Genomic DNA, 27646 nt, shown 5'->3' with positions numbered 1-27646 from the left:
TCTTTTAAACACACAGATAAAGTGGTAGCATTTAATGGGGAAAAGAATAAGAACTAAAAGGCAAAAACTATTTTGCAAAGGTTTAAAACCCTGCACTTTTATCTTTAACATCCTCACTGTGCCATTCACTGACCTGAAGAGCAGAAGCACGGCCTGAGGGAACGTCTGAAAGTTGTTGTTCCTGTTGATTTGTGTGTGGTCCACCATGGCAATTTTCCCAAACACCTGAAAGATGGTAAACTAAGTTGCACTGTGCTGTATTAAAAGTTCAAGGGCCAGATTTACTAAACAGGTAAAAATAACGTTAGAGCGCAAATCCATATAAAGCGCCGATGGGAGGGGAAAATTCTGTGTGTGATTTACTGACAATGCACACATTGAAGAACACAGACGCAGCCAGTTCATTTCCATAATGACCGCAATTTACCGCCTGCCTTAAGACATGATTTTTTTGGCCGTTAAATAATGGCCGAATACCAGTAATTTGTCGAGCGCAAACATTAGTAAATCACATTGTGTGATTCATTTTAATACTCTCCTCCCATAAATTTTGTGTCTAAAAGGGAAACTCCTACAAATGCATTTTCAATAAGGTCAAGCGCACAAATAACTGTCCACACATTTTCTGTGCTAATTCTTCACTGTGTGTCTTTAGTAAATCCTGACAGTACTATTTTAATGCCAAAAGATGGTTTGTGCTGGTGCAAGCTGTTAGTAAATCTGGCCCCAAGTGTGTATTTTTTTGCACTGAATGTGGGTGATTTGCATTTTAGTCAAGATATCAGCTATGATTACAGTACTTAAATACTTTTTTAGCAAAACTGTCATTTTTAATTACAGATAAGACAACCATAAAAACAAAGCATAAAAGTGACAATCCAATAAAATAAATAACCCTAATAGATCTGCTTTACATATAGTTTTCGAATTGCATTTGACTGATTTTTGGTGGCTGTGGTACAACTTATTATGAAACTAACCTGCATGCCAATGACAGCGTAGATGAAGAACAGCATGGCTATCAGCAAAGCGACATATGGCAGGGCCTGAGAAAAGAGCATAAAAAAATATATATTACTATTATATAATATTTTTATAAATCAGGAATTCCCTGATTAGCTTGTTACCTAAAATCTGCAGGAAAGTGGACCTTGAGTTGAGAACCCCAGTTATTAATAGTAATATTTTACCATTAAAGGGATAGTTCACTCAAAAATGACAATTCTGTCATTAATTACTAACCCTCATGTCATTCCAAACCCGTAAGACCTTCGTTCATCTTCGGAACACATATTAAGATTTTTCTGATATCTTCATAGACATAGACAGCAAGGATCCTTACACGATCAAGGCTCAGAAACGTAGCAAGGAGATCGTTAAAATGATCTATGTGACATCAGTAGTTCATGGGAGGGTCTTACTGTCTATGGGAGGGTCAGAGAGCTCTTGGAATTCATCAACAATATCTTAATTTGTGTTCCAAAGATGAAAGAATGTCTTACAGATTTGGAAGGACATGAGGGTTAATGGCATGAGGAGTAATTAATGGCATACTTTTCATTTTTGGGTGAACTATCCCTTTAAGTTTCAAATTCCATTCTAAATAAAATAAAATAATATAAAACTTGCTATGCTGGGTTCAATTAACCCCAAAAATAAATTAACTCTAATTACTCTGTAGCTAAACAATAATGGACATCTTTAACTGTTTTACAGTAACTGCTTTGTGATAAAAAACAAAGGTAGAAAGTTTCAATAATATCTGGCATTCATTAGGTTAGAATAACATCTGACCTGGAAGGACTTGATGAAGGTCCAGAGAAGGGTTCGAATACCCTCCCCCCTGCTCAGCAGTTTGACCAATCGCATCACTCGAAAAAGACGGAAGAAGGTGATTGAAATGCGAGCGCTGTCCTCAGTGTTCTGTGGGGGCGGAGTCAGCATTAGTGAACCAATCAGGAGAAAGATATAACACAGGGCATCAGGCTGTATTATGGCAGTCTGACCAGCAGAGGGAACCACAGTGTAGTTTCAAAGCACGTGGTGAGTTGATAAATTCGCAGCCAAATTTTACAAATAAATTTAAATTGTAAATGAAAAAAAAAATGAAAAATTAAATTTAACAAGTGCTTTTTAAAAGAGTATTTAGACTGGTTTGACTGATCCATAAACACTACCAGAGACTCTGCGTTTCATGCTTATCCTAGAGAGAAAAGGAAGGGGGTAGAGGGGTGCATGCTAGGTGAAGAAAAAATAAATAAATTAAAATACCTTGCCATACTTGACTGCACACATCAGCACAAGCATGGCACTCTTGACCCAGAGTTACTTCATGCCAACTTACAGTGGGCCCCCAAACCTCATAGGTTAATGGTCAGTTTGAGGTCACAACCTTACCTGACCCGATCCGACCTAATCTGACCTGACTTCAGGGGCCACTTAACCATGCAGCAGTGTCAGCGCTACAAACGTGAGGGGCCGACGACCCCACCCACACACATACACACTCACACAGTTCGTCACGTTTGGGTGACACTCCCCTAATTGACAATAGTCAAAGGATGTAAAAACCAAAGCAAAATCTTGACAAACAAAGCAAACGAAGAGAAACCAAACATAAATATAAAGCCAAAACTCAACAAATTGAAGTCAGGGTGGGTTAAGATGAAAGGTAACAATGTTTAATCAAGATTTCAGAACTCAAACGGAAACCTGAAAAAGAATGCAAACTGTAAAACTGGGCAAAAAGCCCAAGAGGGGCAGAATTTCTTACCCCCGACTCATCCACCTGAGGTGCCTCTGTGGGCTTTAAAAATCAAAGACCTGAATTAATCACTCACACATAACGTTTGCACAGCCACTTACGCTTTAAAACGCATTCACAACATACACAGGCACTCATAATATCACAAACTCTATAATAGCATTTCTAACCGACAGATATCAGGACAGTAAACCTGCTCAAACAACCTCAAGATTAGACAATCTTCCATTTAAAACTGCTTATAAGGGCTGAAAAATGATCAGTGACCAGAGACAAACAGACTCACATAAGGGGCTTATATAACACGAAGATCCATCATGTGACCTTATTTCTATCTCGTGGATTACATAAGCAGCTGCAGACAGCATCCGACGTACAGTACAGCGCGCACACACACATTAACAGGACAGTCTGGGACTAGTGCACACTTATGCAACGATTATAACTTTGTAAACAAGAGCGTATCCAAAAAAAAAAAAAAAAAAAAAACTCTAAGCAACAGCAAAAGACACAAGTATAACAAACCTACAATGCCATATTATGAAATTTACATTCTTCTACATTCATGTGCATTGACGAACAGTGTCAACCCTGTGATTCAAATGACATGTATTATAAATACATGAATGCTATAATGTTTTTGTATATATATATATATATATATATATATATATATATATATATATATATATATATATATACACACAGTATCTCACAGAAGTGAGTACACCCCTCACATTTTTGTAAATATTTTATTATATCTTTTCATGTGACAACACTGAAGAAATGACACTTTGCTAAAATGTAAAGTAGTGAGTGTACAGCTTGTATAAAAGTGTAAATTTGCTGTTCCCTCAAAATAACTCAACACACAGTCATTAATGTCTAAACCGCTGGCCACAAAAGTGAGTACACCCCTAAGTGAAAATGTCCAAATTGGGCCCAAAGTGTCAATATTTTGTGTGGCCACCATTATTTTCCAGCACTGCCTTAACCTTCTTGGGCATGGAGTTCACCAGAGCTTCACAGGCTGCCGTTCACTGGACGACATCACAGAGCTGGTGGATGTTAGAGACCTTGCACTCCTCCACCTTCCATTTGAGGATGCCCCACAGATGCTCAATAGGGTTTAGGTCTGAAGACATGCTTGGCCAGTCCATCACCTTTACCCTCAGCTTCTTTAGCAAGGCAGTGGTTGTCTTGGAGGTATGTTTGGGGTCGTTATCATGTTGGAATACTGCCCTGCGGCCCAGTCTCTGCTTTAGTATGTCACAGTACATGTTGGCATTCATGGTTCCCTCAATGAACTGTAGCTCCCCAGTGCCGGCAGCATTCATGCAGCCCCAGACCATGACACTCCCACCACCATGGTTGACTGTAGGCAAGACACACTTGTCTTTGTACTCCTCACCTGGTTGCCGCCACACACGCTTGACACCATCTGAACCAAATAAGTTTATCTTGGTCTCATCAGACCACAGGACATGGTTCCAGTAATCCATGTCCTTAGTCTGCTGGTCTTCAGCAAACTGTTTGCGGGTTTTCTTGTGCATTATCTTTAGACGAGGCTTCCTTCTGGGACGACAGCCATGCAGGCCAATTTGATGCAGTGTGCAGCGTATGGTCTGAGCACTGACAGGCTGACCCTCCACCCCTTCAACCTCTGCAGCAATGCTGGCAGCACTCATACGTCTATTCCCAAACACAACCTCTGGATATGACGCTGAGTACGTGCACTCAACTGCTTTGGTTGACCATGGCGAGGCCTGTTTTGAGTGGAACCTATCCTGTTAAACCTCTGTATGGTCTTGGCCACCGTGCTGCAGCTCAGTTTCAGGGTCTTGGCAATCTTCTTATAGCCTACGCCATCTTTATGTAGAGCAACAATTGTCTTTTTCAGAACCTCAGAGAGTTCTTTGCCAAGGTGCCATGTTGAACTTCCAGTGACCAGCATGAGAGAGTGAGAGCGATAACACCAAATTTAACACACCTGATCCCCATTCACACCTGATACCTTGTAACACTAACGAGTCACATGACACCAGGGAGAGAAAATAGCTAATTGGGCCAATTTGGACATTTTCACTTAGGGGTGTACTCACTTTTGTGGCCAGCGGTTTAGACGTTAATGGCTGTGTGTTGAGTTATTTTGAGGGGACAGCAAATTTACACTGTTATACAAGATGTACACTCACTACTTTACATTGTAGCAAAGTGTCATTTCTTCAGTGTTGTCACATGAAAAGATATAATAAAATATTTACAAAAGTGTGAGGGGTGTACTCACTTCTGTGAGATAATGTGTATATATATTATAAAATTCAGTGAATTAACCATATAGTGTGACACTAACAGTTAACTAACAAATCAATACCAAACATTGAAAACATGACTGTTTTTATAACAATTAAAAATGTATGCACAGAACATGCTTATGAAATGTCCTGTCATAATCATTTCACTAGATAAATGTGTCCATCAATGTCCACTACTGATGTAATTTATTATTTGCTAAGTCAAACAGCTTTAAATTTAGCATTAATATGTTTTCACATGCACACAAAATAAACCCCATCCACACATTTGGTTTGGAGAACAGATCAGTTCTTGACTCTGAAAGAACAAAAAAAAACAAAAAAAAAAACCACATTCATCAACATTAAAGCACTCACACACACAGTGGGAAGAAAATTCAGCATATAATCAGAAAAAAAGATTAATCCTTCATCTGTACAGAACAACTCCAGACAGATATGGCTTCAGTCACACAGTCTGACATCCCTCGTCTATAGCTAATAATCAATACATTTGCATGAGAAGCAGAAATTATAAGATGCAGTTTCTGGCTGTAGCATTTAGGGTGCATGCGTTAAGCAGTCAGGCATATGTGCACACGCTTACAAACAATCAATGTCTTTCTCGAACGCACTCTCGCCATAACAGCAACACAAGACTTGAAGGAGCTCAGTGTTCAAGTAGCACCGCAGCATCTCCATGCATGTGCCCTGCAAAAGAGACACCACCCGAGGGCGCTCTAACAGTCCAATGCAAGAGAGGACAGAAAGAAAGAAAGAAAGAAAGAAAGAAAGAAAGAGGTAAAATGGTACGAAACAATGAAATGGCAAAAGAAAGAAAATAAATGATTCAGGAATGATGGAAGGAAAGAAGAAAGGCAGAAAGGAAGGAAAAATTAATAAAGGAAGGAAGGAAGGAGAGATGGCAGCAAAGACAAATTAAGTAAAAGGAAGGAAAGAATTCAGAGAAGGATGATGGAAGCGAGAAAAGTGAGAAAGAAAGCAAGGAGGAAAGAATGAAGGCAGAATTGAAATAAATTTAAAAAAGGAGGAAGGAAGGAAATAAGGAAAAGAAGTAGAAAAAGAAAGCAGAAATTAAATAAGGAAAAATAAAAAAATGAAGGAAATATGGTAAGAAAAAGCAGGAAAGAAAGAAGGCAGAGATAAAATAAACTAAAATGGAAGGAAAGAAGAATGGAAGGAATCGAGGAAGAAAGGAGGGAGGGAGGAGAGAAATAAAAAGAAGGGAGGAAGGTAAGAAAAAGAAAGCAGGAAAAAGAATGAAAGCAGAAATGAAATTTCTAAAAATAGAAGGAAGGAAATAAGGAAGGGAGGAAGTAGAAAAAGAAAGAATGAAGGCAGAGATGAAAAAGTAAAAAAAGAAGGAAGGAAGGCAGAAATGAAATTTCTGAAATATATAAAAAAGGAAGAAAGGAAATAAGGAAGGAAGGAAGGAGGGAGACAGAGAGGGAGGGAAAGAGAAAAAAAGGAAGGAAATAAAAAAGGAAGGAGAGAAGGTATGTGAGAAAAGAAAAACAAGGAAATGATAAAGAAAAAAAAGGAGGAAGGAAGGAAGTGAGCAGTAAGCAGTAATGGAGGTCATGCAGCCTGTCTGACGTCTACACACCTGCTCTACTCAAGCTCTCTCCTCTGAGGAAGACAGAACAGAGAGACACACAGTCACTCAGCAGACACACAGACTACAGAGAGAACACTGAACAGCCGCTCATAAAGAGCCTGTGCTGCCTTCACATCTATCTAGATCTAGATTCTTCCTTTGTTAAATTGTTTTAATAATAATAAAACTTTTTATGCTCACACAGAATTCATTTTTGAATTATACTCCCAGAATCCAGACTACTGACAACGTGGGTGGTCACTGTTGAGCTCAGTGATTATACATGTGTTATTTCGTTCTCTGTGAACATCTCTGCATACTAGAATGATAGTGCTTTGTTTGCTAGTGATTGGACGCTCAGCTTTGATATTTTGATATCTTGATTTCTAAGCAATTTTAAATCAGCTCTGAGCTCCAGGGCCATTCTGTCTGGAGGGGAACAGGAGGAACTGAAAGAGAGGAAGTTTAAACTTCAAACGGACTACACCGCTTGGGCACTGACCGGAGGAGAATGGAGTGGGTGGCCGAGCGCCATCTGCACAAAATGAAGCTAATGTTAGCAGCTACATATCCCAGCATGCAACAGGGGATGAGCAAACCAGTCACTCCAACCACCGCAAGATTGGGTGAAAGTCACACATACCCCTGAGTGGGGAGTGATGTGTATAGATATGAGCATGATAGATCCGACAATAAGAGATATGTAGAATATCTGCTGTCTTTGATCTAATGCTTTATATCTATAATTGCAGAATTTAACAAGCCTGAAAGCCACTAAAAACAATGTGATCAGATGAGTTTCACAAGGCTTTTAAAATGATGGAATGATTATTTGACAAATAAAGTAACATTTTAAGGGATAATTCACCAAAAAAATGACAATTCTGTCATTATTTTATCACCTCATTGTTTTGAAGAATTTTCATGAAACGGATTGACAAGGACTGTGACACTCCAAAAATGACTTAAAAAGCACCATAAATGTGTCCTAAAAGCAGTCAACGGGCCTTAACCATATAATAACTTTGTATAATGAACAGTGAATTTTAAGCTGTTATTCACTGAAAAACTTGGATTCATGTGAATTGAATCTTTTTAATGAATCTAGTTCACAAAACCAGTCTGAATGATTCATTCACAAACCAGAGTGATCCAGTTCTCAACTCACTGCCTAGAAGATCTAATTGTAATGTTTAAGGAATAATTACCTACATTTAAATACGTTTCTCACCCAAAGCTATTATAATATGTCCAGAAAACTATAAAAAAATAACGAATAATCATACAGACCACTTTTATGATATTTTTATGGAGCTTTTCCATTCATTGTAATTGTATGGAAAAATAGGGACCAATATATCATTCAAAATTTCAGAAGAAAAAAAGGTTTAGAAAAACATTAAAATGAGTAAATGATGACGATTTTCATTTTTGGGTGACTATCCCTTTAAAATTCTTCTGAAACAGCTAGCTGATGGCAATAATCTAGTTTAATAAATTTGACAGAAGACCTTGTGAAACCTCTTGATAATTTTATCACCACTGAAAAGCACAAAGACAGCGGAAAATAAAGATATAGAGGAAAACAGACAAAAAAGAAACATACAAAGATGAGACAGTCACTCTCTAATTCTCTCTCTCTCACACACATACACACAAACATCCACAATCTCTCATTAATTCATATCACGTCCACATTCAAATGATACAAGGACACCAAAGACTCCACAAACACAAATACAGCACATCTAATGAAAATGGCCACAATACAACACCTACATGGACATATACAATGCACACATATATACATTTATATATGGACGCTGGGACATGAAAAACACCAGAAAAATAGCACTGTAGCTCAGACAGCAGAGTGACAGCCGTGTGAGATAATATACATGTGTGTGCGTATTCCCTGTTATATGTCTGAAACGGGACAGTATTTGTGAGATACAGGATTTAAAGTAGCACCACCTAAGACACTGAACACACACTGAAACTCAACCATTGCTCTTAAAAGAACACCATCACTTCCCAGCACCACCCTCTTCATGCCCAACATTAAATGTATCAAAAACATAAATGTGTGTAATATATACACTGTGTAAATACATATATCGTATATACTATATAATAAAATAAGAAAAACTTAAACTTAAAAAAAACAGCAATGGTGCTTAAATTAAAAAAATAATTCTAATTAATAAAACTAAATACAAATGACTAATAATAAAAGGACAGTACATAACATAACAAAATTACTAAGATGTTAACTAAAATGAAAACTGAAACTATTCTCATATTAACAATATTTGTATCAAAATTATTATCACTATTATTATTAACAAAACTCTAGAATCTGTTCTATTTGTACAAGCAGACAATTAAGCTGTTGAAGTTCCCACATCAACGCAGTTTGTTACTGAACATTTGAAGTGTGATGCCAAAAAGTGATGGTCTGCTCCTTTAACAAGTCGTCAACCTCCCTGCCCACAAAAACTAATCATTAATGCCGATTTGGCGTGTAATCAGTAAAGCCAAGGCGGTGGGAGCTTTACTTCATTACACAAAATCAGCAAAGCACAAATATGCTCTTTTTTTCTGAACTGATCTTGATGAAAACTCTTAAACTTTTGACAAGGACGTTTTTTGCCCTCACAGCACTTCAAGGAATCAAGTCATTACGAAGCAGAACACAAGCAAACAGGAGATCACATCTTGCCATACTTGCCTCTACAAGTTTCTATGGAGACAGAATGGAAGAACAAGCATTAGACAAACCAGCTGATGGATTTCTGCAGCTCTGACTGCATTTACACACATTTGATCCACAAATTGATGGTCAACACAAACACACAACAAAAAGGTTGTTTTCTCAGCAGCAGAGTCCTCAGGGATTTATTTCAGATCAGCAGGGGAAACAGAAAGTGTGACTGTTAATGTTATTAAGGTTAGATGTTCGACCTTAGTTCACATCAAAAACAACATATAGTGAAACCTTGCAAAAAAAATATCAGTGCCATTACAAGAAATGAAACTGACTGGGAAAATATTGACTTAGCTGTTATGCTTTCACAAAATTTTCCTGTCATGTGATGTTAATAATTTAGTCTATTTCTGGTATATGCAGCTGATATTAATACTGTACATTTCATACAAGATTTCATCTTATTTGAAATGTCATAATCGTATCATATATGTCAGTAAGATTTTTTTTTGGGAACGAAACTAATTATTTTAATCATAAAAGATGCATTAAATTGATCAAATGTGACACTAAAGACATTTATAATGTTACAAAATTACTATTTTATATAAATGCTGTTTTTTAAACTTCCTGCTCAAAGAATCCTGAATAAAATGATGTCGTTTACACAAAAATACAAATCTCAACTGATAAGAAATGTTTACTGGGAAGCAAATCAGTATATTAGAATGATTTCTGATGGATCATGTGACACTGAAGACTGGAGTAATGATGCTGAAAATTCAGCTTTGCATCACAAGAATAAATTACATTTGAAAATTTATTACAATTGAAAACAGTTCTTTGAATTGTAATATTTTTTTTCTGATCTTCTTCTGTACTTCTGATCAAAACAGTGCAGCCTTGATGAGCATAAGAGATTTATTTTACATAAAATAAAATATAATTAATATAAATGTTGTTTTTTAAACGTTGACAAACTAAATGAAATAAAAATAAATTTAAATAGAATTATGGCAAAAGCACTAAAAAAAAAATACTAAAATTCATTCATTAATCTAGTTAACATATACTCTTCTGGATATAATTTGTGTTGGGCACCAGACATGGTTTTCTTGCAAGGCTTCTGAACTTAGAAAGGCAAAGACGGTTGTACTTACGTTGACTTCAGTGATAGCAATATCTACGACGCTACCGACAACAATTAAGGCGTCAAACGTGTTCCATGCGTCAGTGAAATAATGCTGTTAATAAAAGATACACCACACACAAGGAGGAGGGGGAAATAAATGATTGGAGAAAGAATGAGGGTGAAAAGAAAGAAATACAGATGTTAGATCTCAGCAGTCAAAGAAATCAGCTGTCAGTTGAAAAGTAGCTCATCCTGAGCTGAAAGCGAGTCTGTCTGAAGTAAAGGGCTGAGACGGGTGAGCAGATATTAGAGGGGACAGGGCCTACAACTGTGCTGTACTTACATCAATCTCACTCAGTACTATGTCTACAATGCTGCCGATCACAACCAAAGCGTCAAAGACGTTCCAGGCGTCCCCAAAATACCCCTGAGAAACGCAAAGGGGTGGACGGCCAGAAAATATGTGTGATTAGCAATTAGTTGCTGTACATATCTGATTATGCAGAAATTCTTTAAAAAAACTGATATTAGCTTCCCAGCTAACAAAAAATGCATTTTAAGAATCAATTAAGGAAACCAAATTTTTATTTTTTTTCTAAAAACATTATTTATTGTTTGTTTAAAAAACTAAAAGTTAAACCATACAACAACAAAATTCCGATATTTGAAAAATAATAAAAAATAAAATAAATTAAATAAATAATAATAATAATCTGTAAAGATATTTAAGATTTATTCTATTTCACATTTCTAATTTTCCTTTAATTTAATTTATTAAAATTAAAAATTATGAGCTGACAAAAGAAATAAAAGTGACAAAGCAAAACAAAATCAGTAAAACGTTAATAAATCCTAAAATTAAAGCTGCAGTCGGTAAGTTTTGCCTCTTTGTCGCCATCACTGTTTGAAAACCTGGAATTGCAGCTCTGTGTGGAATTATCTTCCTTGCGTGGGGTTGTGTTCCAGCACTGCTCCAGCGCGGATGAATCTAATGTTTTGAGGAGTATGTGTGTCAGTCTGTCAGTCACCGCACCGGTGTGGATACTGTACATAGGAATCACAAATTTCTAGCCTATGTCTTGGAATATATGACCCAAATAAGAATTTTCACCGTATATTGCCATCTGAACAAGTAACAAGTCTGCCACGTTTGTTCTGACCAACTGAGGAAAAAAGCATTACCATAAATCGCGCTACCAATAGTGATTTACTCTAACGATTGGTTGGCTCATATCACATCTAACCATGCAAATTATTATTATTGTTATAATTTATTCTCAAATTATTAATGTTAACAACATCAGCATTGCGTGACAATGAGTATAGCGTGTAGATTTCAATTTCTGTACAGTCTAATCTAATTGCCATGCCATTCGAATTTCATATTAAGAAATAATTTTAACCCAAAAAGCAAATTATGCTGCCCTCTAACTGGTTTTCTTTAAAATACAAATCTTGTGTAAACCCAGGCTATCTGTAATCAGAAGTACATTTAAACTGGAATATAATTTAATTTCATTCACATGTGTTTCATAAACATAATCCTTTCTGGATCACAATCCGCCATCAAAATGATAAATTTAATTATTCTAGCTGCTGTTAGAAAAGGATATCAATTATCCGCCACCTGCAGGATCCTCACATGCTGTAGCCTGCTAGCTGGGACAACTTCTTTGTTTACAGACGTGACGTAATGACGCAGTGCCATGCTCGAATTTCCCGCGAAAACCTACCCGTACCACTCAAATTAGAAAACATTACTATAAGCTAACCGTTGTGAATCGTGCTAAAGTAAGGTGATAGTTTTGTTCACTGGCTGGCTATGTACTTGCTCAAATATTGATTTCGGATAATTTTTGACCCAAAAACGTTACGGACTCCAGCTTTAAAAAAAAAAATAAAAATAAAAAAAGAATAATTAATAGCATCTCAATGATACAATTTTTTTTCCTGAATGTTAGAAAAACTACAAAGGAATGTTAAATTGTCATTTTGCAAACAAAAATGGAAATGTTACTTTTGAATGTTCAGATGGTAAAAATCAATAGTAGTAATGTTTAAAAAGAAATAAAAATACATTAGACAAATGTCTAAAATGTTTCAGCGTTCCATGAAAAATTTATAAATAACATTTTTGTGCCGATAATGTTATTAATGACCGGAAAATTCTGAGCAAACTTTTCATATTTTTTTCATAAGTTTGCCAGAATGTTAGCCTGTTAGTTCTGAGAACATTCCTTGTTAGCTGGGTTATTTATTACAGCATCAATCAACACAAACTATTAATATTAAATAGAAAGTTTACTGCAGTATTTTATACTATAAGAACTTCATGCATTTGTCTTCTACTGTTGTCAGTTTAAAGACTGAATGAGTTAAAGAAACACTGCTAGTCACGCCACACAGAAAAGCTGAAAACGACAGCACTGCAAATCACACTGAGCTGCTTACTAGCATTCTGTTCTTCTTCTCAACACAAATCTGCATGTGTCAAAGTGGACAGTGGGGCAGAGGGATGTTAACATGAGAAAACTGGGATGATATAAGTGGAACATATTGAGAAGGGAAGCGTATTTATACTGAGCTGTTATGAATGTCCAAACGGGAAATGATGTGACAATGTGTGACGGCTGTATCTGTGTGTTTGAGTTACTCACCCGGGGTTTGAAGGCGATCAGTTTGAGTACCATCTCCACAGTGAAGACAGCAGTGAAGACCATATTCAGGATGTCCATAACATAATTGAACAGCTCGGACTGACCGTAGTGCTGGACAGAGAAATGTGTGATAGAAAAATTGTAGAAATGCTAATAGAATGTATTGTAGAAAAATTGTAGAAATGTGAAACAGCAATTTATTGGACAAAAATGACTATACACAGTGTTAACTAATTCAAATAAATAAAAATAAAGTTAATACAAATATTTAAAACTAATAAGGCAAAAGCACATAAAAATACTTAAATTAAAATGATAAAATAAAAACTATCAAAATATCAATAAACACTATAATAGTCTGTAAATAATGCTTGACTTGTATAAATAAATACACAAAATATGTAAAAAATATCTATTTGTAAATATATACTCTAGATATGCAGTTAGTAACTACAACATGCAAAATATATATTACTGTATATTTTTTCAAATATCTCAATGCTAACAGACATTTTGATTTCATGGGGACTTCATAGAGGTAATTCATATCAAATATATAGGTAAACATTAATGTGAGGTCCTTAATATACATATTTATATCTCACCAAATAAAATTACACAATGAGCATGAGAAGCGGGTTTGAATATTTCAACCCAAACAGTTATTATTTAAACATTAAACTCCAACTCTACTTGTAAATATGTAAGAATAAAGAAAGTTACCTGAACGGCGAGACAGATGGTGTTGAGTAAGATCAGGACAAACATGATGTACTCGAAGCCGGTGGAGTTCACCACATACCAGAACTTATACTGATACGGGTTCTTTGGGATGTACCTCCTGAGAGGACGCGCTTTTAACGCATACTCCACACACTGACGCTGAGGAACACACACAGATGAAACCATGCTTTTCATTCTGTCAATTATCATACAGGGTTTTGGATTTTATCTTAAATTTGAAATTAAGTGGACGTCAGCACATATGCATATTAATTTATAATGCAGAAAAAACTGAATACAGAACAAAGAACCTGCAGAAACTCAATGACTTGGTTCTGAACCTTAAGTTCAATAGTTGTCTATATAGGTGGCACTGAAATTGAACCCAAGAGCACTAGAAACTCAACTAACATTCACAGCTGATATTAGCAGATGCTTAGCAATAAAATGCCAACAAGCACACAAAAAACTGTCAGAAATACTGACTAAAATAATTCATTTACCATTACTTTTCAGTTCTGAATGAAATTTATATTTGATCCACCATCTTAAATTGACATTTTGAATCTTTTTAAATAATAAAATTCATGTTGGAATAAAGCTTTAGCTGAAGTTAAAAAACTTAAGATTTTTAGAATTAGAAATACTGCATTGACAATTAACTGAATAAAATACATATATACACATATATATACCAGTCTTAAGTCGCTGGGGTTTATTTGTAGCAATAGCCAAAAATACATTGCATGGGTCAAATTGTCAAAATTATAAATTTTTCTTTTATGCCAAAAATCATTGGGATATTAAGTAAAGATCATGTTCCATGAAGATATTTCCTACTGTAAATATATGAAAACTTAATTTTTCATTAGTAATATGCATTGCTAAGAACTTAATTTGGACAACTTTAAAGGTAATTTTCTCTGTATTTTGATTTTTCAGATTCCAGATGTTCAAACAGTTGTATCTCGGCCAAATATTGTCCTATCCTAACAAACCATGGCTTTGTGGTCCAGGGTCACATATATGAATGCTGTGCATTCTGGGACTGCATTATCTGTTAAGGATATATGCAACACTAACTTAGATTTAAAAATGAAGGATCCTTATAAGCCAGCATCATTTTGTTGCCTAAAAATACAGTCTAAATAAGCAGCACACTGGTTTGTGACACATCCCATGTTCCACATACTCTTATTGTGTCTTCTCTTACCTGGTTCTTGTCCAGCTCACAGTTCTTGTACTCTTTCTCTCCCTGTTCCTGAAAGGTCACAATGACGAAACCCACGAAGATGTTCATCATGAAGAAGGCGATGATGATAATGTAGATGATGAAGAAGATGGAAATCTCCACACGGTAGTTGTAGATGGGACCTAAGTTCTCCCGGTTGGAGTCTATGGCCTTGTACAACAACCTTAGTTCAGACAAAATGTAGAAGTAAACTAAAAGAAATGAGAGCCGAGGAAAAAGTGTACTTCATCACCCACAGTTACAGAACAGCTATATTGTGTTATTCTGTCACCGTGTGTGTGTGTGTGAAACTAACTGCGCGTCAAACTAACTAAACCTTTGAAGCAGTGTGGTGTTGTAATTACAGGGACAGCATGCTACTGTTGGCATTGAGTTCACAGTGGCACTTACCATCAGCGCCCATACAATCACAAAAAACACAATACACGTTCATTTCCCCTGTGGTTTTGAAAATGGAAACTCGACTGTGCAATACAAGAACCAGTATTAGCTATTTCACAGTATCCAATTACATAGAGCCATTTTCAAAATCACTAATAAAATCAGACTAATGTTAAGACACACAAAAAAAACAGAACTATAGGTTGGAAAATAATTATATTACTGAATGGGAATTTTTGTTCCATTTTAAATGGATGCATAAAGAGTAATAAATATAAGGTTTTATATGTGGTTAGTATTTACTGTCTACAGAGATACAATTACACAACGCTTATTCTATATCTGATCTATAATAAAATGCATAATATAACAATAAAATAACATACTAAAATAAAATAAAAAATAAGTAATTCTATAAAAAATAGAATAAAATTAGCTATTTTATCTATTAGGTGAATTAAATTAAATAACATAATATAAAATAAAATAGTGCTATTCTATATCTGATTTATATTACCATAAAAAATAAATAAAACATGCCATTCTGTTTGATTTATAAGGTGCCTAAAAATAAAATAAACAGTGCTGTTCTATATCTGAAGGTAAAGCAAAATAATTAAAATCGTAAAATAAACTAAAATAAAGGTGCTATTCTGTATCTGATGTATATTAAGGTGCACAAAATAAAACAACAAAATAGCAAAATAAGATAAAAATTAAATAAAATGAAATAAAGGTAATATTCTATATCTGATGTATATTATGTTGTATTGTTGTAAAGCTTACGCTGGCCAGCCTTCAAACGTGGACACTGTGAATAGAGCCATCATGGCCATGAGCACGTTATCAAAGTTGAAATCGCTGTTGTGCCAATGGCGCTTCTGAAGGATTGGCTGGTTCACGTCTCCTTCCTTATATAGGATATATATTCCCCTGAGAGAGAGAAAGCATGTTATTTTCATGTCCTTTTGTGAATGTCATTACAATAATTGTAAATGCTGTGAAAGCAAGTAGTCTTATTAGAAAGGCTTATTTAAAGGAACACTCCACTTTTTTTGGAAATAGGCTCATTGTACAACTCCTCAAGAGTTAAACAGTTGAGTTTTACCGTTTTTGAATCCATTCAGCCGATCTCCGGGTCTGGCGGTAGCACTTTTATCTTAGCTTAGCATAGATCATTGAATCGGATTAGACCATTAGCATTTAGTCATCAAAATTGACCAAAGAGTTTCGATATATTCCTATTTAAAGCTCGACTCTTCTGTAGTTACATCGTGTACTAAGACCAACGGAAAATGAAAAGTTGCGATTTTATAGGCTGATATGGCTAGGAACTACACTCTTGTTCCGGCGTAATAATCAAGGAACTTTTCTGCCGTACCATAGGTGCAGCAGGCGCAATGATATTACGCAGCGCCTGAAAGTAGTCCCCGGCTATATCATAACTAGTTACCTAGCTGGGTACGGCAGAAGCGTTCCTTGATTATTACGCCGGAACGAGAGTATAGTTCCTAGCTATATCGGCCTAGAAAATCGCAACTTTTCATTTTCCGTCGGTCTTAGTACACGATGTAACTACAGAAGAGTCGAGCTTTAAATAGGAATATATCGAAACTCTTTGGTCATTTCTGAGCGAGATGCTAATGGTCTAATCAGATTCAATGATCTATGCTAAGCTAAGCTAAAAGTGCTACCGCAAGACCCGGAGATCGGCTGAATGGATTCAAAAACGGTAAATCTCTACTGTTTAACTCCAGGGGAGTTGTAAAATAAGCCTATTTCCAAAAAAAGTGGAGAGTTCCTTTAAGAAGTGCATGATGTTAAGCAGTTAATATCAGCAATGATTAAAATGTTAAGACTTTAGTTTAGACTCACTTGCACTCATCTGGGCTGGACTTGGTTTCATCGGTACAACGATAAAACTTCCCCTGAATAAAAAGAAGAAATATTAAATATTAAGCAGCCCAACTGTTTTCAACATTGATAATAATGAGAAATGTTTTTTTGAACAGCAAATCAGCGTATCAGAATGATTTGTGCCCCTTGAGCACAAAACCAGTCTTAAGTTGCTGGGGTATATTTGTAGCAATAGCCAAAAATACATTGTATGGGTCAAAATTATCCATTTTTATTTTATGCCAAAAATCATTAGGATATTAAGTAAAGATCATGTTCCATGAAGATATTTTGTAAATTTCTTACTGTAAATATATCAAAACTTAATTTTTCATTAGTAATATGCATTGCTAAGAACTTAATTTGGACAAATTTAAAGGCAATTTAATTACCATACATCAATGGAAAGCTTATTTATTCAGCTTTCAGATGATGTGTAAATATCAATTTAAACAAATTGACACTCAAGACTGGTTTTGTGGTCCAGGGTCACATTTCTGAAGGATCATGTGACACTGAAGACTGGAGTAATGATGCTGAAAATTCAGCTTTACCATCACAGAAATAAATTACATTAAAAAATTATTCAAATAGAGTTAGACTTATTTTAAGCTACAGTAATATTTCACAATATTAGTGGTTTTACTGTATTTTTTAATCAAACAAATAAATGCAGCCTGGTGAGCACTTACTTCATAAATACTAAAAACAAAAATGTTAAAAAACCCACGCCATGAAGTAGTTTACCTTGAAGAGCTGTACACCAATGCAGGCAAACATGAACTGTAGCAGTGTGGTGACAATCATGATGTTTCCAATAGTTCTGATGGCCACAAACACACACTGGACCACATGCTGCAGAAAACAAAGGATAAAGCTCAGAGGCTGTCAGACAAATGTAAAATTTATAGTTGCTTAAACAGCTGGCAGGGCACATAAGCCCTATTCCAATTAATCACATTAACATTCATATTTCCTGAAGACAAAGCAAAGCAGTGGGCAGAACCTTCAGGCCTTTAGCTCTGTTTATGGCCCTGAGTGGACGCAGCACCCTCAGAACCCGCAGAATCTTCACCACTGAGATGGCCGACGATCTGTAGGAGACAGGAGCATACACGTTACCGAAAAACATACAAAACAGAGAAAGAAATCCATGCTGTAAAGTCCTTATGATGCTGGTGTCTTCGACAGGTTTCTAAACTAGCTTAACTAACAAGATTTTCTTCGTCATCTAGCTTCATGGAGCCATGAAAAGTTTTTTTTTCTGCGAATACTGAAGTCCAACAGCTAGACCAGCACAAAACCAGGCCAACTTGTCCCATCTCAACTAGGCCAATTTATCTAAGATATGCTAGACACATTCATGACACAATTCTTACAACTCTGTATTTTGCCAAAAAAGTTCTGAGGAAAAATTGATACTGTGATTTTTCTGATAAAAATTTCAGTTGTGACTTAAAATGTAATTTAAAAAAAGAAAAGATTAACTGTAGTGTGGCATTATTTGGCAAAAAAAGTTTTGTAATTACATATCAAAATGACTATAAAATAAATAAAAACAAAATTAGAAATATTAATACTGTAATACCTTGCTATTAAGTAGAAATTACAGTCTAACTGAATCTAACTGATTTTTCTGATAAAAACTGCAATTGTGATTTAAAATGTAATTTAAAAAAAGATTTGACTGTAGTGTGGCATTATTTGGCAAAAAAGTTTTGTAATTATTTATAAAATGACTATAAAATAAATATAAAATTAAAAAAATAATATTGTAATACTTTGCTATTAAGTAGAAATTACAGCCCTTAAGAAAACATATAATTACTACTAAATACAAAAAAAAAAAAAGAGAGAGAGAGAGAGAGAGAGAGATATGTGATAAGGGTACAGTGAACCAGTGTTGCCAGGGTCGCCGGTTTCCTGCACAATTGGGCTATTTTGAAAATATAGTCACGGGAAAAATGACAGAGGCATGGGTTGTGGTTTTTTGGGCTACTTTTATAATGTACTGCGGCCGCCCAAAGTACATGTGATCGCAAAAGGAAGTTATTAGAACTCACTTTAAACCACCATTGAGTGTTTGTGAGTAAAAGTGTACTATTAATCTCAACTATTGTAATTTCACTGTAAAAAAAGTATTATTGATATTACATTTAAAATCAAAATATTAAAATAAGAAATATTACCTTTGTAATATTTCATAGCAAAATTATTTTTATTATTAATATTAATAATAATAATAATAATAATAATAATATACACAATGCATTTGTAAAAAAAATGAAGTACATTTCAACCTTTTAATAATCACACAACATTGTGATTCCGGTTTTCTATCAATTTACCACGCAGCCCTAAAATATAACGATCACTCACTGAATTCCGAAGGACACCAGTGACACGCCGACCACCAGCAGATCGAGAAGATTAAAGTAGTTCCTGCAGAAAGCCCCCTTGTGGAGAAACGCGCCATACGTGGTCATCTGACAAAACAAGCATAGATGGTCAAAACTTGCTCCACTGCAATGAAAGACATAGACATATGGAACAGCAAATCACACTCTCAGACAGAGAACACACTCCCATACACACACACACACCCGTATAGACAGAAACACACACACACATAAACACTCCTTAATATCACTCTTTTTTAAGGGTGGCGTGCTCGGAGTTGGACTAAAGGCGAGATCCTAGCACTAACTCCGCCAAACCCTCACGGCCTGAGTCAACATGAATGTAGTAGTAAGCTCTGTTTCACAATCCGCCACTAGTGGGCCCGGCAATAAAACATGCTGTTTGTTGCCAAGCTTTGAAGGGGCCTAAATTATGACAGAAGAAATGAGGATTGACAGAAAGAATACAGGAGAAGACAAAAGAGCAAGAAAAGACAGAAAGAGTCAGAAAGAAAGGGAACAACCTATCTATTAGGCGATCTGAAATGAGAACTTCCCTTACTGTCACATTCATGTGAGCCGTTTTTTTTTTTTAAATCCTTGAGAACATCCCTGTTTCCTCGACAAGATTCGGTAAAGAAAACAAGAGGGGGGAAAAGCTCCTATTGCAACTTCATATTCAGCAGGCAGAGAAATGACCAGCCAAAACCAAAGCAAGTCGCTCCAAAATCATGAATGCAAAGGAGTCATTCGCTGAATGTATATGAATACTGATGCAACCACACAGTAGAAGGGCAAGCACTGGGTCACGGTTACATTAGGCCGCTGATCAGAGACCAATTTTGGGTAACTACATAAAAATGTTTCAGGAAAATTTTGTACAGTTTATTGTAGTAGTAGTTGCTGGTCCAAGATCAGCACTCGTAATAATCTCTCCACAAAACAATAGGGCCAAGTTCTGAATATTATATTAGAATACTATTTACTAAATAATGCACAGTACACACTGTATACTGCCTACTGTTCTTTAAAAGACCCAATTAAAATCATTTAAGTGCAGTTTTCTTGTTTTCTACAGCATGTCGATGTTTCCAATTGATAATAGCTAATAGCCAAGGCAATAAAACTTCTATTTAATGAGTATGTAAAACTGTTACATGATAAACGTTTCAAATATTAGTATGCTAATAGTGTTGTAACGCACTGCAGGTGAGTGGTGCCCAGTTAGCATCTTGAAAATGATGTCATTTTGATGTCAATTTTGTATGAAAATGTCACATTTTGGCAATCTGATCAAAAATAGGTTAAACATAATTAAGAAAAAATATGAGTTATTTCTGGGTTAATACATTACACTAGAAATAGAAGGTCGAGTCATGCACGCTGAATTGTGGGTACAGTTTTCTGTATTTTGAATACTATATGTGTGTGTTCAGGGTCCAAAAGCATAAAAAAATTGTATTTTAAGTTATTAAATAAATACATGTGTATATATACACAGTAGATTTAATCAAATGCAAGAATGACATTCTATAAAGTTTTTCTCTTTCTTAAAACATGTGGTGACACATTTTTGGCAACTAAAACAATCATGTCAGTAACAAATTAAAAATGTTTTTCTCTTCTACTGGCTAAACAACTAATAATTTCTCAAATTGTATTACTGTAGCTCAAATCAACTAAAAATAAAATGTAAACTTAAAAATGTATGGAAATGCTATACTGGAAGTTAACTTAAATCATTTTAAATGACTGAAACATAAAAATAAATTAAAGGTAAATATAAAAAAAATATATACTACCAATAGGAACAGAACTGTATTATGATTTTCTGAACAGCCAGAGATAATTACTGCAGCTTCATTAAATAACTGTGCTGCCCCGTTCAGCGCTGGAGGTCACATTGCATTGATATGCACTCAGTCAAGGGGTTTGAACCATGTTCTGTCCAAGCATGGTTGTATTTGCCCCCTCTTTTATGGACTGGATACGGGCCAATCGGTTATGAAGGCATGAGAGAGCAAGTGTTGTTCTCATATCACAAAGAGTTGCATAGTTTCGTCTTTTTGAAATTAGTTTCTTTCCTCAACAAAAAGCATTTTAGTTTCACAGACACATCCTGTGTGATTTCTCCAAACTTCCTTAACCCCACTTTGAGCAATCAGGGTTGAGTTCAAGCCCTGTCGTTTCTCCCCAAAAGAAAGCTTAAAACCTGACAACTCTTGTGCTTTGTTTGATGAAGATGTGCTATCATGTTCTAAGACATTTCTTTTCTTTTAGTCTTTTAGTAAAAGAGGTGCCATGGTTTAAAAAAAAGAGAAAGAAAAGAGATTGATCAAGCCAGGTAGTACTGAAGTAGCAGGTGACACACATGGAGATAATGCAGCCAGGCCTGTGTGCCGAGAGGTTACCTTCAACACGATCTCAAATGTAAACATACTAGTGAAGACATAATCTGCATAGCCTAGGACCTGGAATAAACCAGATGGTTACAGCGTTACTGCACATACACCACACACAACACCAGCACAGGGCAGGACATTTACCTTTAACACGATCTCTACAGTAAAGATAGCCGTGAAAGCATAGTCAAAGTAACCAAGTATCTGCAAAGAGCAACGTACATGTTTAACAAGGACATTCAGCAATCATCATTTCTTATCAGAATAGAAATAGATTTAGTTCAGTTCATTATTCCGGGTGTACCAGTGTGTCTGTAACGGTAACACCCCAAAAACATTACGTTTTCAGTGAAGGTAGCTTCCTTAGTTTGAAGGAAAAGAGTTAGCAAACACGAAGAGATGAAGGAATAACAGACGCACAAAGCAACTAGTCATTTACAACTCTACTGATATCTTATTATCTGTAAATGCTTTGGAAAACTTATTTAATCATACATTTTTTTATATTCACAATCTGAGTACATTGAGTCGTTCTTAACCATTTTTACAATATTCGTATGTGAAAATAAAAAGTTTACTTGATAACAATTAAATATCACTTACCATGTTGTTTTAGTTGAATTGATCGAGCATGTGACTCGGTCTTGGACATTAAGTAACCAAAACAAACTGTTTGTGTGTATGTCTGTGTGTGTGTGTGCAATTTGTACTCACAATATTCCGGGCAGAGAAGTTTCTGATTGGGTCCTCAGCTGCCAAGGAGGCGGAGCTTAACATAATGAAAACGAGGATGAGATTGGTGAAGATGTGGTGGTTTATCAGCTTGTGGCATGCGACACGAATTCTACAGACAGAGAGAGAAAGAGAAAAAGACACACTGAGACACACTTTGAACATTATGTGCGCGTTGAAGGGTTCAGAAGCTTTAAATGTTTTTTTTTTTAAAGGCTATTCTATTCTAAGTATTTAAAACCAAAAATTCCGTTGCCTTGTGACATCAGAAACTAGAATTAGAAAATAGTAATCAGAAACGTAGATTTAATGTAAATAAGGAATTTTAAAAAGTAATTAAAATATATAATAAAATACAATATTGATAATAGATTAAAAAACTTAAACTTAATGAAATAAGAACTAAAATGACTAAAACTGAAATATAAATAAATTAAAGCTAAATAGAGGTGTCAAACGGATTAATCGCATCCAAAATTAAACTTTTTGTTTACATAATATATAGGTGTATACTGTGTATATTTATTATGTATATATAAATACACACAAATACAGAATATATTTTGAAAATATTTCCATGTATATATTTATATAATTGATATTATATACAAATATTTTAAATGTATAAACATAACATTTTTCTTATATATACACATGCATGCGTGTGTATTTATACACATAACACATATATTATGTAAACAAAAACCTTTATTTTGGATGCGATTAATCGCGATTAATCGTTTGACAACACTAATATATAAAATTTAAAAATTAAAATGAAAACCAAAAATATAAATACAAATATTTTTTTGAAAATTCAATATATAAATAAAATATATAATTCAAGATATAAAAACTCTAAATATTGATAAATGCTACAATGCTATATAAATAATACTAAAATAACATTGACTCAAATAGTAGACAATGGTGCTCGCAACACCAAGGCAATGGGTTCAGTTCTTAGGGAAAGTATAAACAGATATGAATACCTAGAATGCAATGCAAGTAGTTTTGGAAAAATGTAAATGTAATTCAACATAAACTGAGAGTGACTCATTTTATATATATGTATAGTATATGTAAATATCTACGTCTCTTTGCTCCTGTCTGGTTCTGTGTAAGTTTGAGCAGACTTCCATGTGACACATACGGGTTTGTGCTGCTAAAGATGAAGAATGCACTGCCCTCTGGGATTGGCGTGATTTTCTCTTTCTTAATGAGCTCTGAGATCTGTGGGCGGGGCCCCGCAGGAACGTCCGGCTCGTCTTCATCCTCCTCTGTTACATGGACATGATGATCAAGACAAGCATATTTAAAAAATAGTCTTCAATGTGCAAATACATGCAGACGTAGTTCTTTACCTGCATTGTCCTTCTCATCTTCCTCTCCAGCCTGAAGGAGAGAAGCCAACATTATTATATGCTACTACTAATACAGAAAAATATAAAATACAAACACACACAAACAAAAAACAACTAATTACCTTTGCATCATCTTCATTTTCATCGTTTTCATCACTTGGAAAAAAAGAAAACAAACACACTGAAAAATGCAGCACACAAGCATGGAAACCAGATCCAGGCCCTCAACGTCAGATGACCTCTACAAGCTTTTATCATTTACCCTTTCTTCTTATCATCGTTGTCTGTGTTCAGAGACTCTGCGTCAGCAAGGTTGTCGACAGCGATAGCCAAGAACACATTCAGAAGAATGTCTAGGTGTCAATGTGTTCAGAAAACCAACAATATTATGACGCTCATAAGCAAACAACAGTCTATCTGGAATAAAATGCAATGAAATACTTGCAATTCTGAGTGCAAAATGTGAAAATGCAATACTTTGTCTTTTTAAAATATTCTGTATGTCTTGAGATTTATGTATTTGCTCTGAAATAGAAACACACACACACACACACATAAAATATGTGTGTGTGTGTGTGTGTGTGTATAATATATGTATTGATTTTTTTTTTTTTTTTTTTGGAGCAAATAACTGTATACCTGTGTGCAGATTATATCAAAACAATTTCCCAAATTCATTTAAATTGCACATTGTCCACGGATATTTTTAAAGAAATTTCTTATGCACACCCAGGCTGCATTTATTAGCTAAAAAATACAGTAAAAACAGTAATTTTGTGAAAAATTATTACATTGTAAAAAAATATGTATATTTTCTATTTTGAATATATTTTAAAATGATTCCTGTGATGGCATAGCTGCATATTATTTGTGGGGAAACAGTGATGCAGAGTATTTTTTCAGGGTGACTAAAACGTTATATGCATTTACATAAAAATAAAAAGAACAATTTATTTGAAAGACTACAAAAGGTTACAAAATATTTCTGTCAAAATATTTCTTTGCTGAATAAAATGTGTTAATTTCTTATATTAATTTATTATTATTATTAATTAAATTATCTTATATTAATTAAATTATTATTATATTAATATTAATAAAAAAAAACAAGATGGTTAACAACTAACTCACCACCAGTAGATGAACTGACTCCTTAATTAAATTAATTTAGTTAGTACGTCAGCAGCAGTAAGAGGATACAGTTTCCACAGATGAAGAGAATGATAAAGTAGATGCACACAATCATTCCTGACGACGATGGGCCACCATACGCCATAATTCCATCGTACATGACGGCATTCCAGTCTTCACCAGTCAGGATCTGAAAACAACACATCACATGACAGAGTAAACACATATCCCATCGAAATCAAATCTAAAGACTTAACAGATGCACACAGACAGACCTGAAACACAGTGAGCAAGGCCTGAGGGAAGTTGTCAAAGGTGCTCCTCTTCGTTTGTGTCTCGTCGAAGTTAAACTTGCCACCGAACACCTGCATGCCGAGGAGGCTGAAGATAATGATGAAGAGGAAGAGCAGCAGCAGTAGAGAAGCGATGGACTTCATGGAGTTCAGCAGAGACGCCACCAAGTTACTAAGAGACGCCCAATGACTAAAGGCAAAAAACAAACCATATAAAATTGTCCTGTGCTCTTTACAAATATTTGTCATATTCCATTAACATAATTTCCATTCCTTACCGTGTGACTTTAAAGATCCTGAGAAGTCGCACACATCGAAACACTGAGATGCCTAGAGGTGACATGATCTCACACTCGACTAGGATGGTCTCTGTGATGCCTCCACACACCACGAAGCAGTCAAAGCGATTAAATAGAGACACAAAATAAGCCTGCAGGCCCAGACTGTACATCTTCACCAACATCTCACACGTGAACAGGGCCAGCAGCACTTTATTGGCCACATCTACAGGAGAAAACCAATCGTGTTGAAAGACGAAAGGACATAGTGAGAATGTGAAGCAGTCTTGATCTTTTACATTTATTGCGAGAGCACAAACACATGCAGGGCTCACCCTGGACTTGCGTGAGCCACAAGGGCTGGTTGTAATGTTCTGAAGAGATGGTCAAAGTGTTGAGGAACACCAGGATGATCACCAGCCAATAGAACGGCACAGATTTCACAGCCAAACGACAATTTCTCCGACACATCCGGTTCCAGCGACGCCAGCGCCGACTGAAGTCAGACAACACAGACACACAGAGAAAAATGACAACAGAATTATACATTGAAAGGAGGAGATAAAAATAAAATGCTAGACAGATCACTAGAACGCAAGAGACAGCATGCTAGAAAGACAGAATGCTAAACAAAACACTAGAAGACTAGGCAGAACTCTAAAAATAACAACAGAATGCTACTGTAGATAGACAGGATGCTAGAATGCTAAACAGAACACTAGAATAATACAGTAGATAGGCAGACAGCCAGATAGAATTACAGACAGCACACTAGACAGACCAATTGCTAGAACACTCAATAGATAGGATACTACAATGTTAGTACATTAGCATACCATGATAGCATGCTAGACAGAAAAGTGGCTAACTACTGTATACAGACTGAATGCTAGATTTTTTTTATTCATATGCTTTTTGAACAATAGGCTACGTCCACACTGTCAGTGTTTGGGATTGACAACCGCATTTTCTTTACAGGTGTGAGTCTCAATGTCTCGTTCACACAGCAGCTTTCAGTTGTGTTTAGAATGCGGTCTGTATGAACCTGCAACGGGAGTCAAGCCTGTATTCTTTACCAGTAACCATAGCGACAGTGACCAAAGTAAAATCAAAGATGGAGAAGTCCATAAAACTGAAAGTCTTATCACTTTCTGACACGACAAGAGTCCAAACGAGCTGCGAGTTCATTTGTCAAATCTTCATTAACCGACGGTAGCTTTTAAATTTGGGTGGAGAGCAGAACATTTGAATTTCACGGACACGTGCAGAACACAAAACTTACGGGAGCACCGCTGGTGGAAAACTGATGGGATCTAAAAAAATTCAGATGACACGCAGCTCATTTCTCCATTAATGTAAGTTACCGATAACACATGAAAACATGAAACACGCGGTAGACGCGCATTTGTGTGGCAGAGCGGCTCTCTCTTGCGCTGTATGACGTAGCAGACAACTTGTCCAGTCCTGTTCCGTTCACACAGTGAGTGTGTTCCGAGAATGCGGTTGTGAGTCCTGAAAATTTACGGGTGTGAGTTCGGTTACAGAATGTGGTTGTCACACCCATAAATAACCGTACTGTGTGTGAACGTAACCGTATTAAGGACTCAAATACGGGACAACCGT

General features: G+C 35.6%; 1 protein-coding gene across 1 annotated transcript in view; it reads right to left on the bottom strand.

Annotated features, from left to right (window-relative positions):
• Nucleotides 1-27646, bottom strand: part of LOC306856999 (voltage-dependent L-type calcium channel subunit alpha-1D-like) — a gene marked incomplete at its 5' end in the record, with an annotated part of 95413 nt that overhangs the window by 18424 nt on the left and 49343 nt on the right. The window contains 23 exons of the mRNA XM_079396606.1: nucleotides 134-225; nucleotides 981-1046; nucleotides 1795-1923; nucleotides 2774-2806; nucleotides 10544-10627; nucleotides 13173-13283; nucleotides 13896-14054; nucleotides 15109-15310; nucleotides 16315-16461; nucleotides 17404-17456; nucleotides 18172-18279; nucleotides 18431-18518; nucleotides 19804-19910; nucleotides 22370-22429; nucleotides 22940-23069; nucleotides 24111-24237; nucleotides 24322-24352; nucleotides 24444-24477; nucleotides 24584-24674; nucleotides 25522-25642; nucleotides 25728-25935; nucleotides 26024-26249; nucleotides 26359-26519. Of these exons, the coding sequence (XP_079252732.1) occupies nucleotides 134-225; nucleotides 981-1046; nucleotides 1795-1923; nucleotides 2774-2806; nucleotides 10544-10627; nucleotides 13173-13283; nucleotides 13896-14054; nucleotides 15109-15310; nucleotides 16315-16461; nucleotides 17404-17456; nucleotides 18172-18279; nucleotides 18431-18518; nucleotides 19804-19910; nucleotides 22370-22429; nucleotides 22940-23069; nucleotides 24111-24237; nucleotides 24322-24352; nucleotides 24444-24477; nucleotides 24584-24674; nucleotides 25522-25642; nucleotides 25728-25935; nucleotides 26024-26249; nucleotides 26359-26519 (2568 nt within the window). The remainder of the gene's footprint in view (nucleotides 1-133; nucleotides 226-980; nucleotides 1047-1794; nucleotides 1924-2773; nucleotides 2807-10543; nucleotides 10628-13172; nucleotides 13284-13895; nucleotides 14055-15108; nucleotides 15311-16314; nucleotides 16462-17403; nucleotides 17457-18171; nucleotides 18280-18430; nucleotides 18519-19803; nucleotides 19911-22369; nucleotides 22430-22939; nucleotides 23070-24110; nucleotides 24238-24321; nucleotides 24353-24443; nucleotides 24478-24583; nucleotides 24675-25521; nucleotides 25643-25727; nucleotides 25936-26023; nucleotides 26250-26358; nucleotides 26520-27646) is intronic.

Source organism: Barbus barbus (assembly GCF_936440315.1).
Source record: "Barbus barbus genome assembly, chromosome: 37".
Taxonomy (NCBI): domain Eukaryota; kingdom Metazoa; phylum Chordata; class Actinopteri; order Cypriniformes; family Cyprinidae; genus Barbus; species Barbus barbus.
Note: the sequence above shows the minus strand (reverse complement) of the source record. Positions and strands in the feature narration are given on the sequence as shown.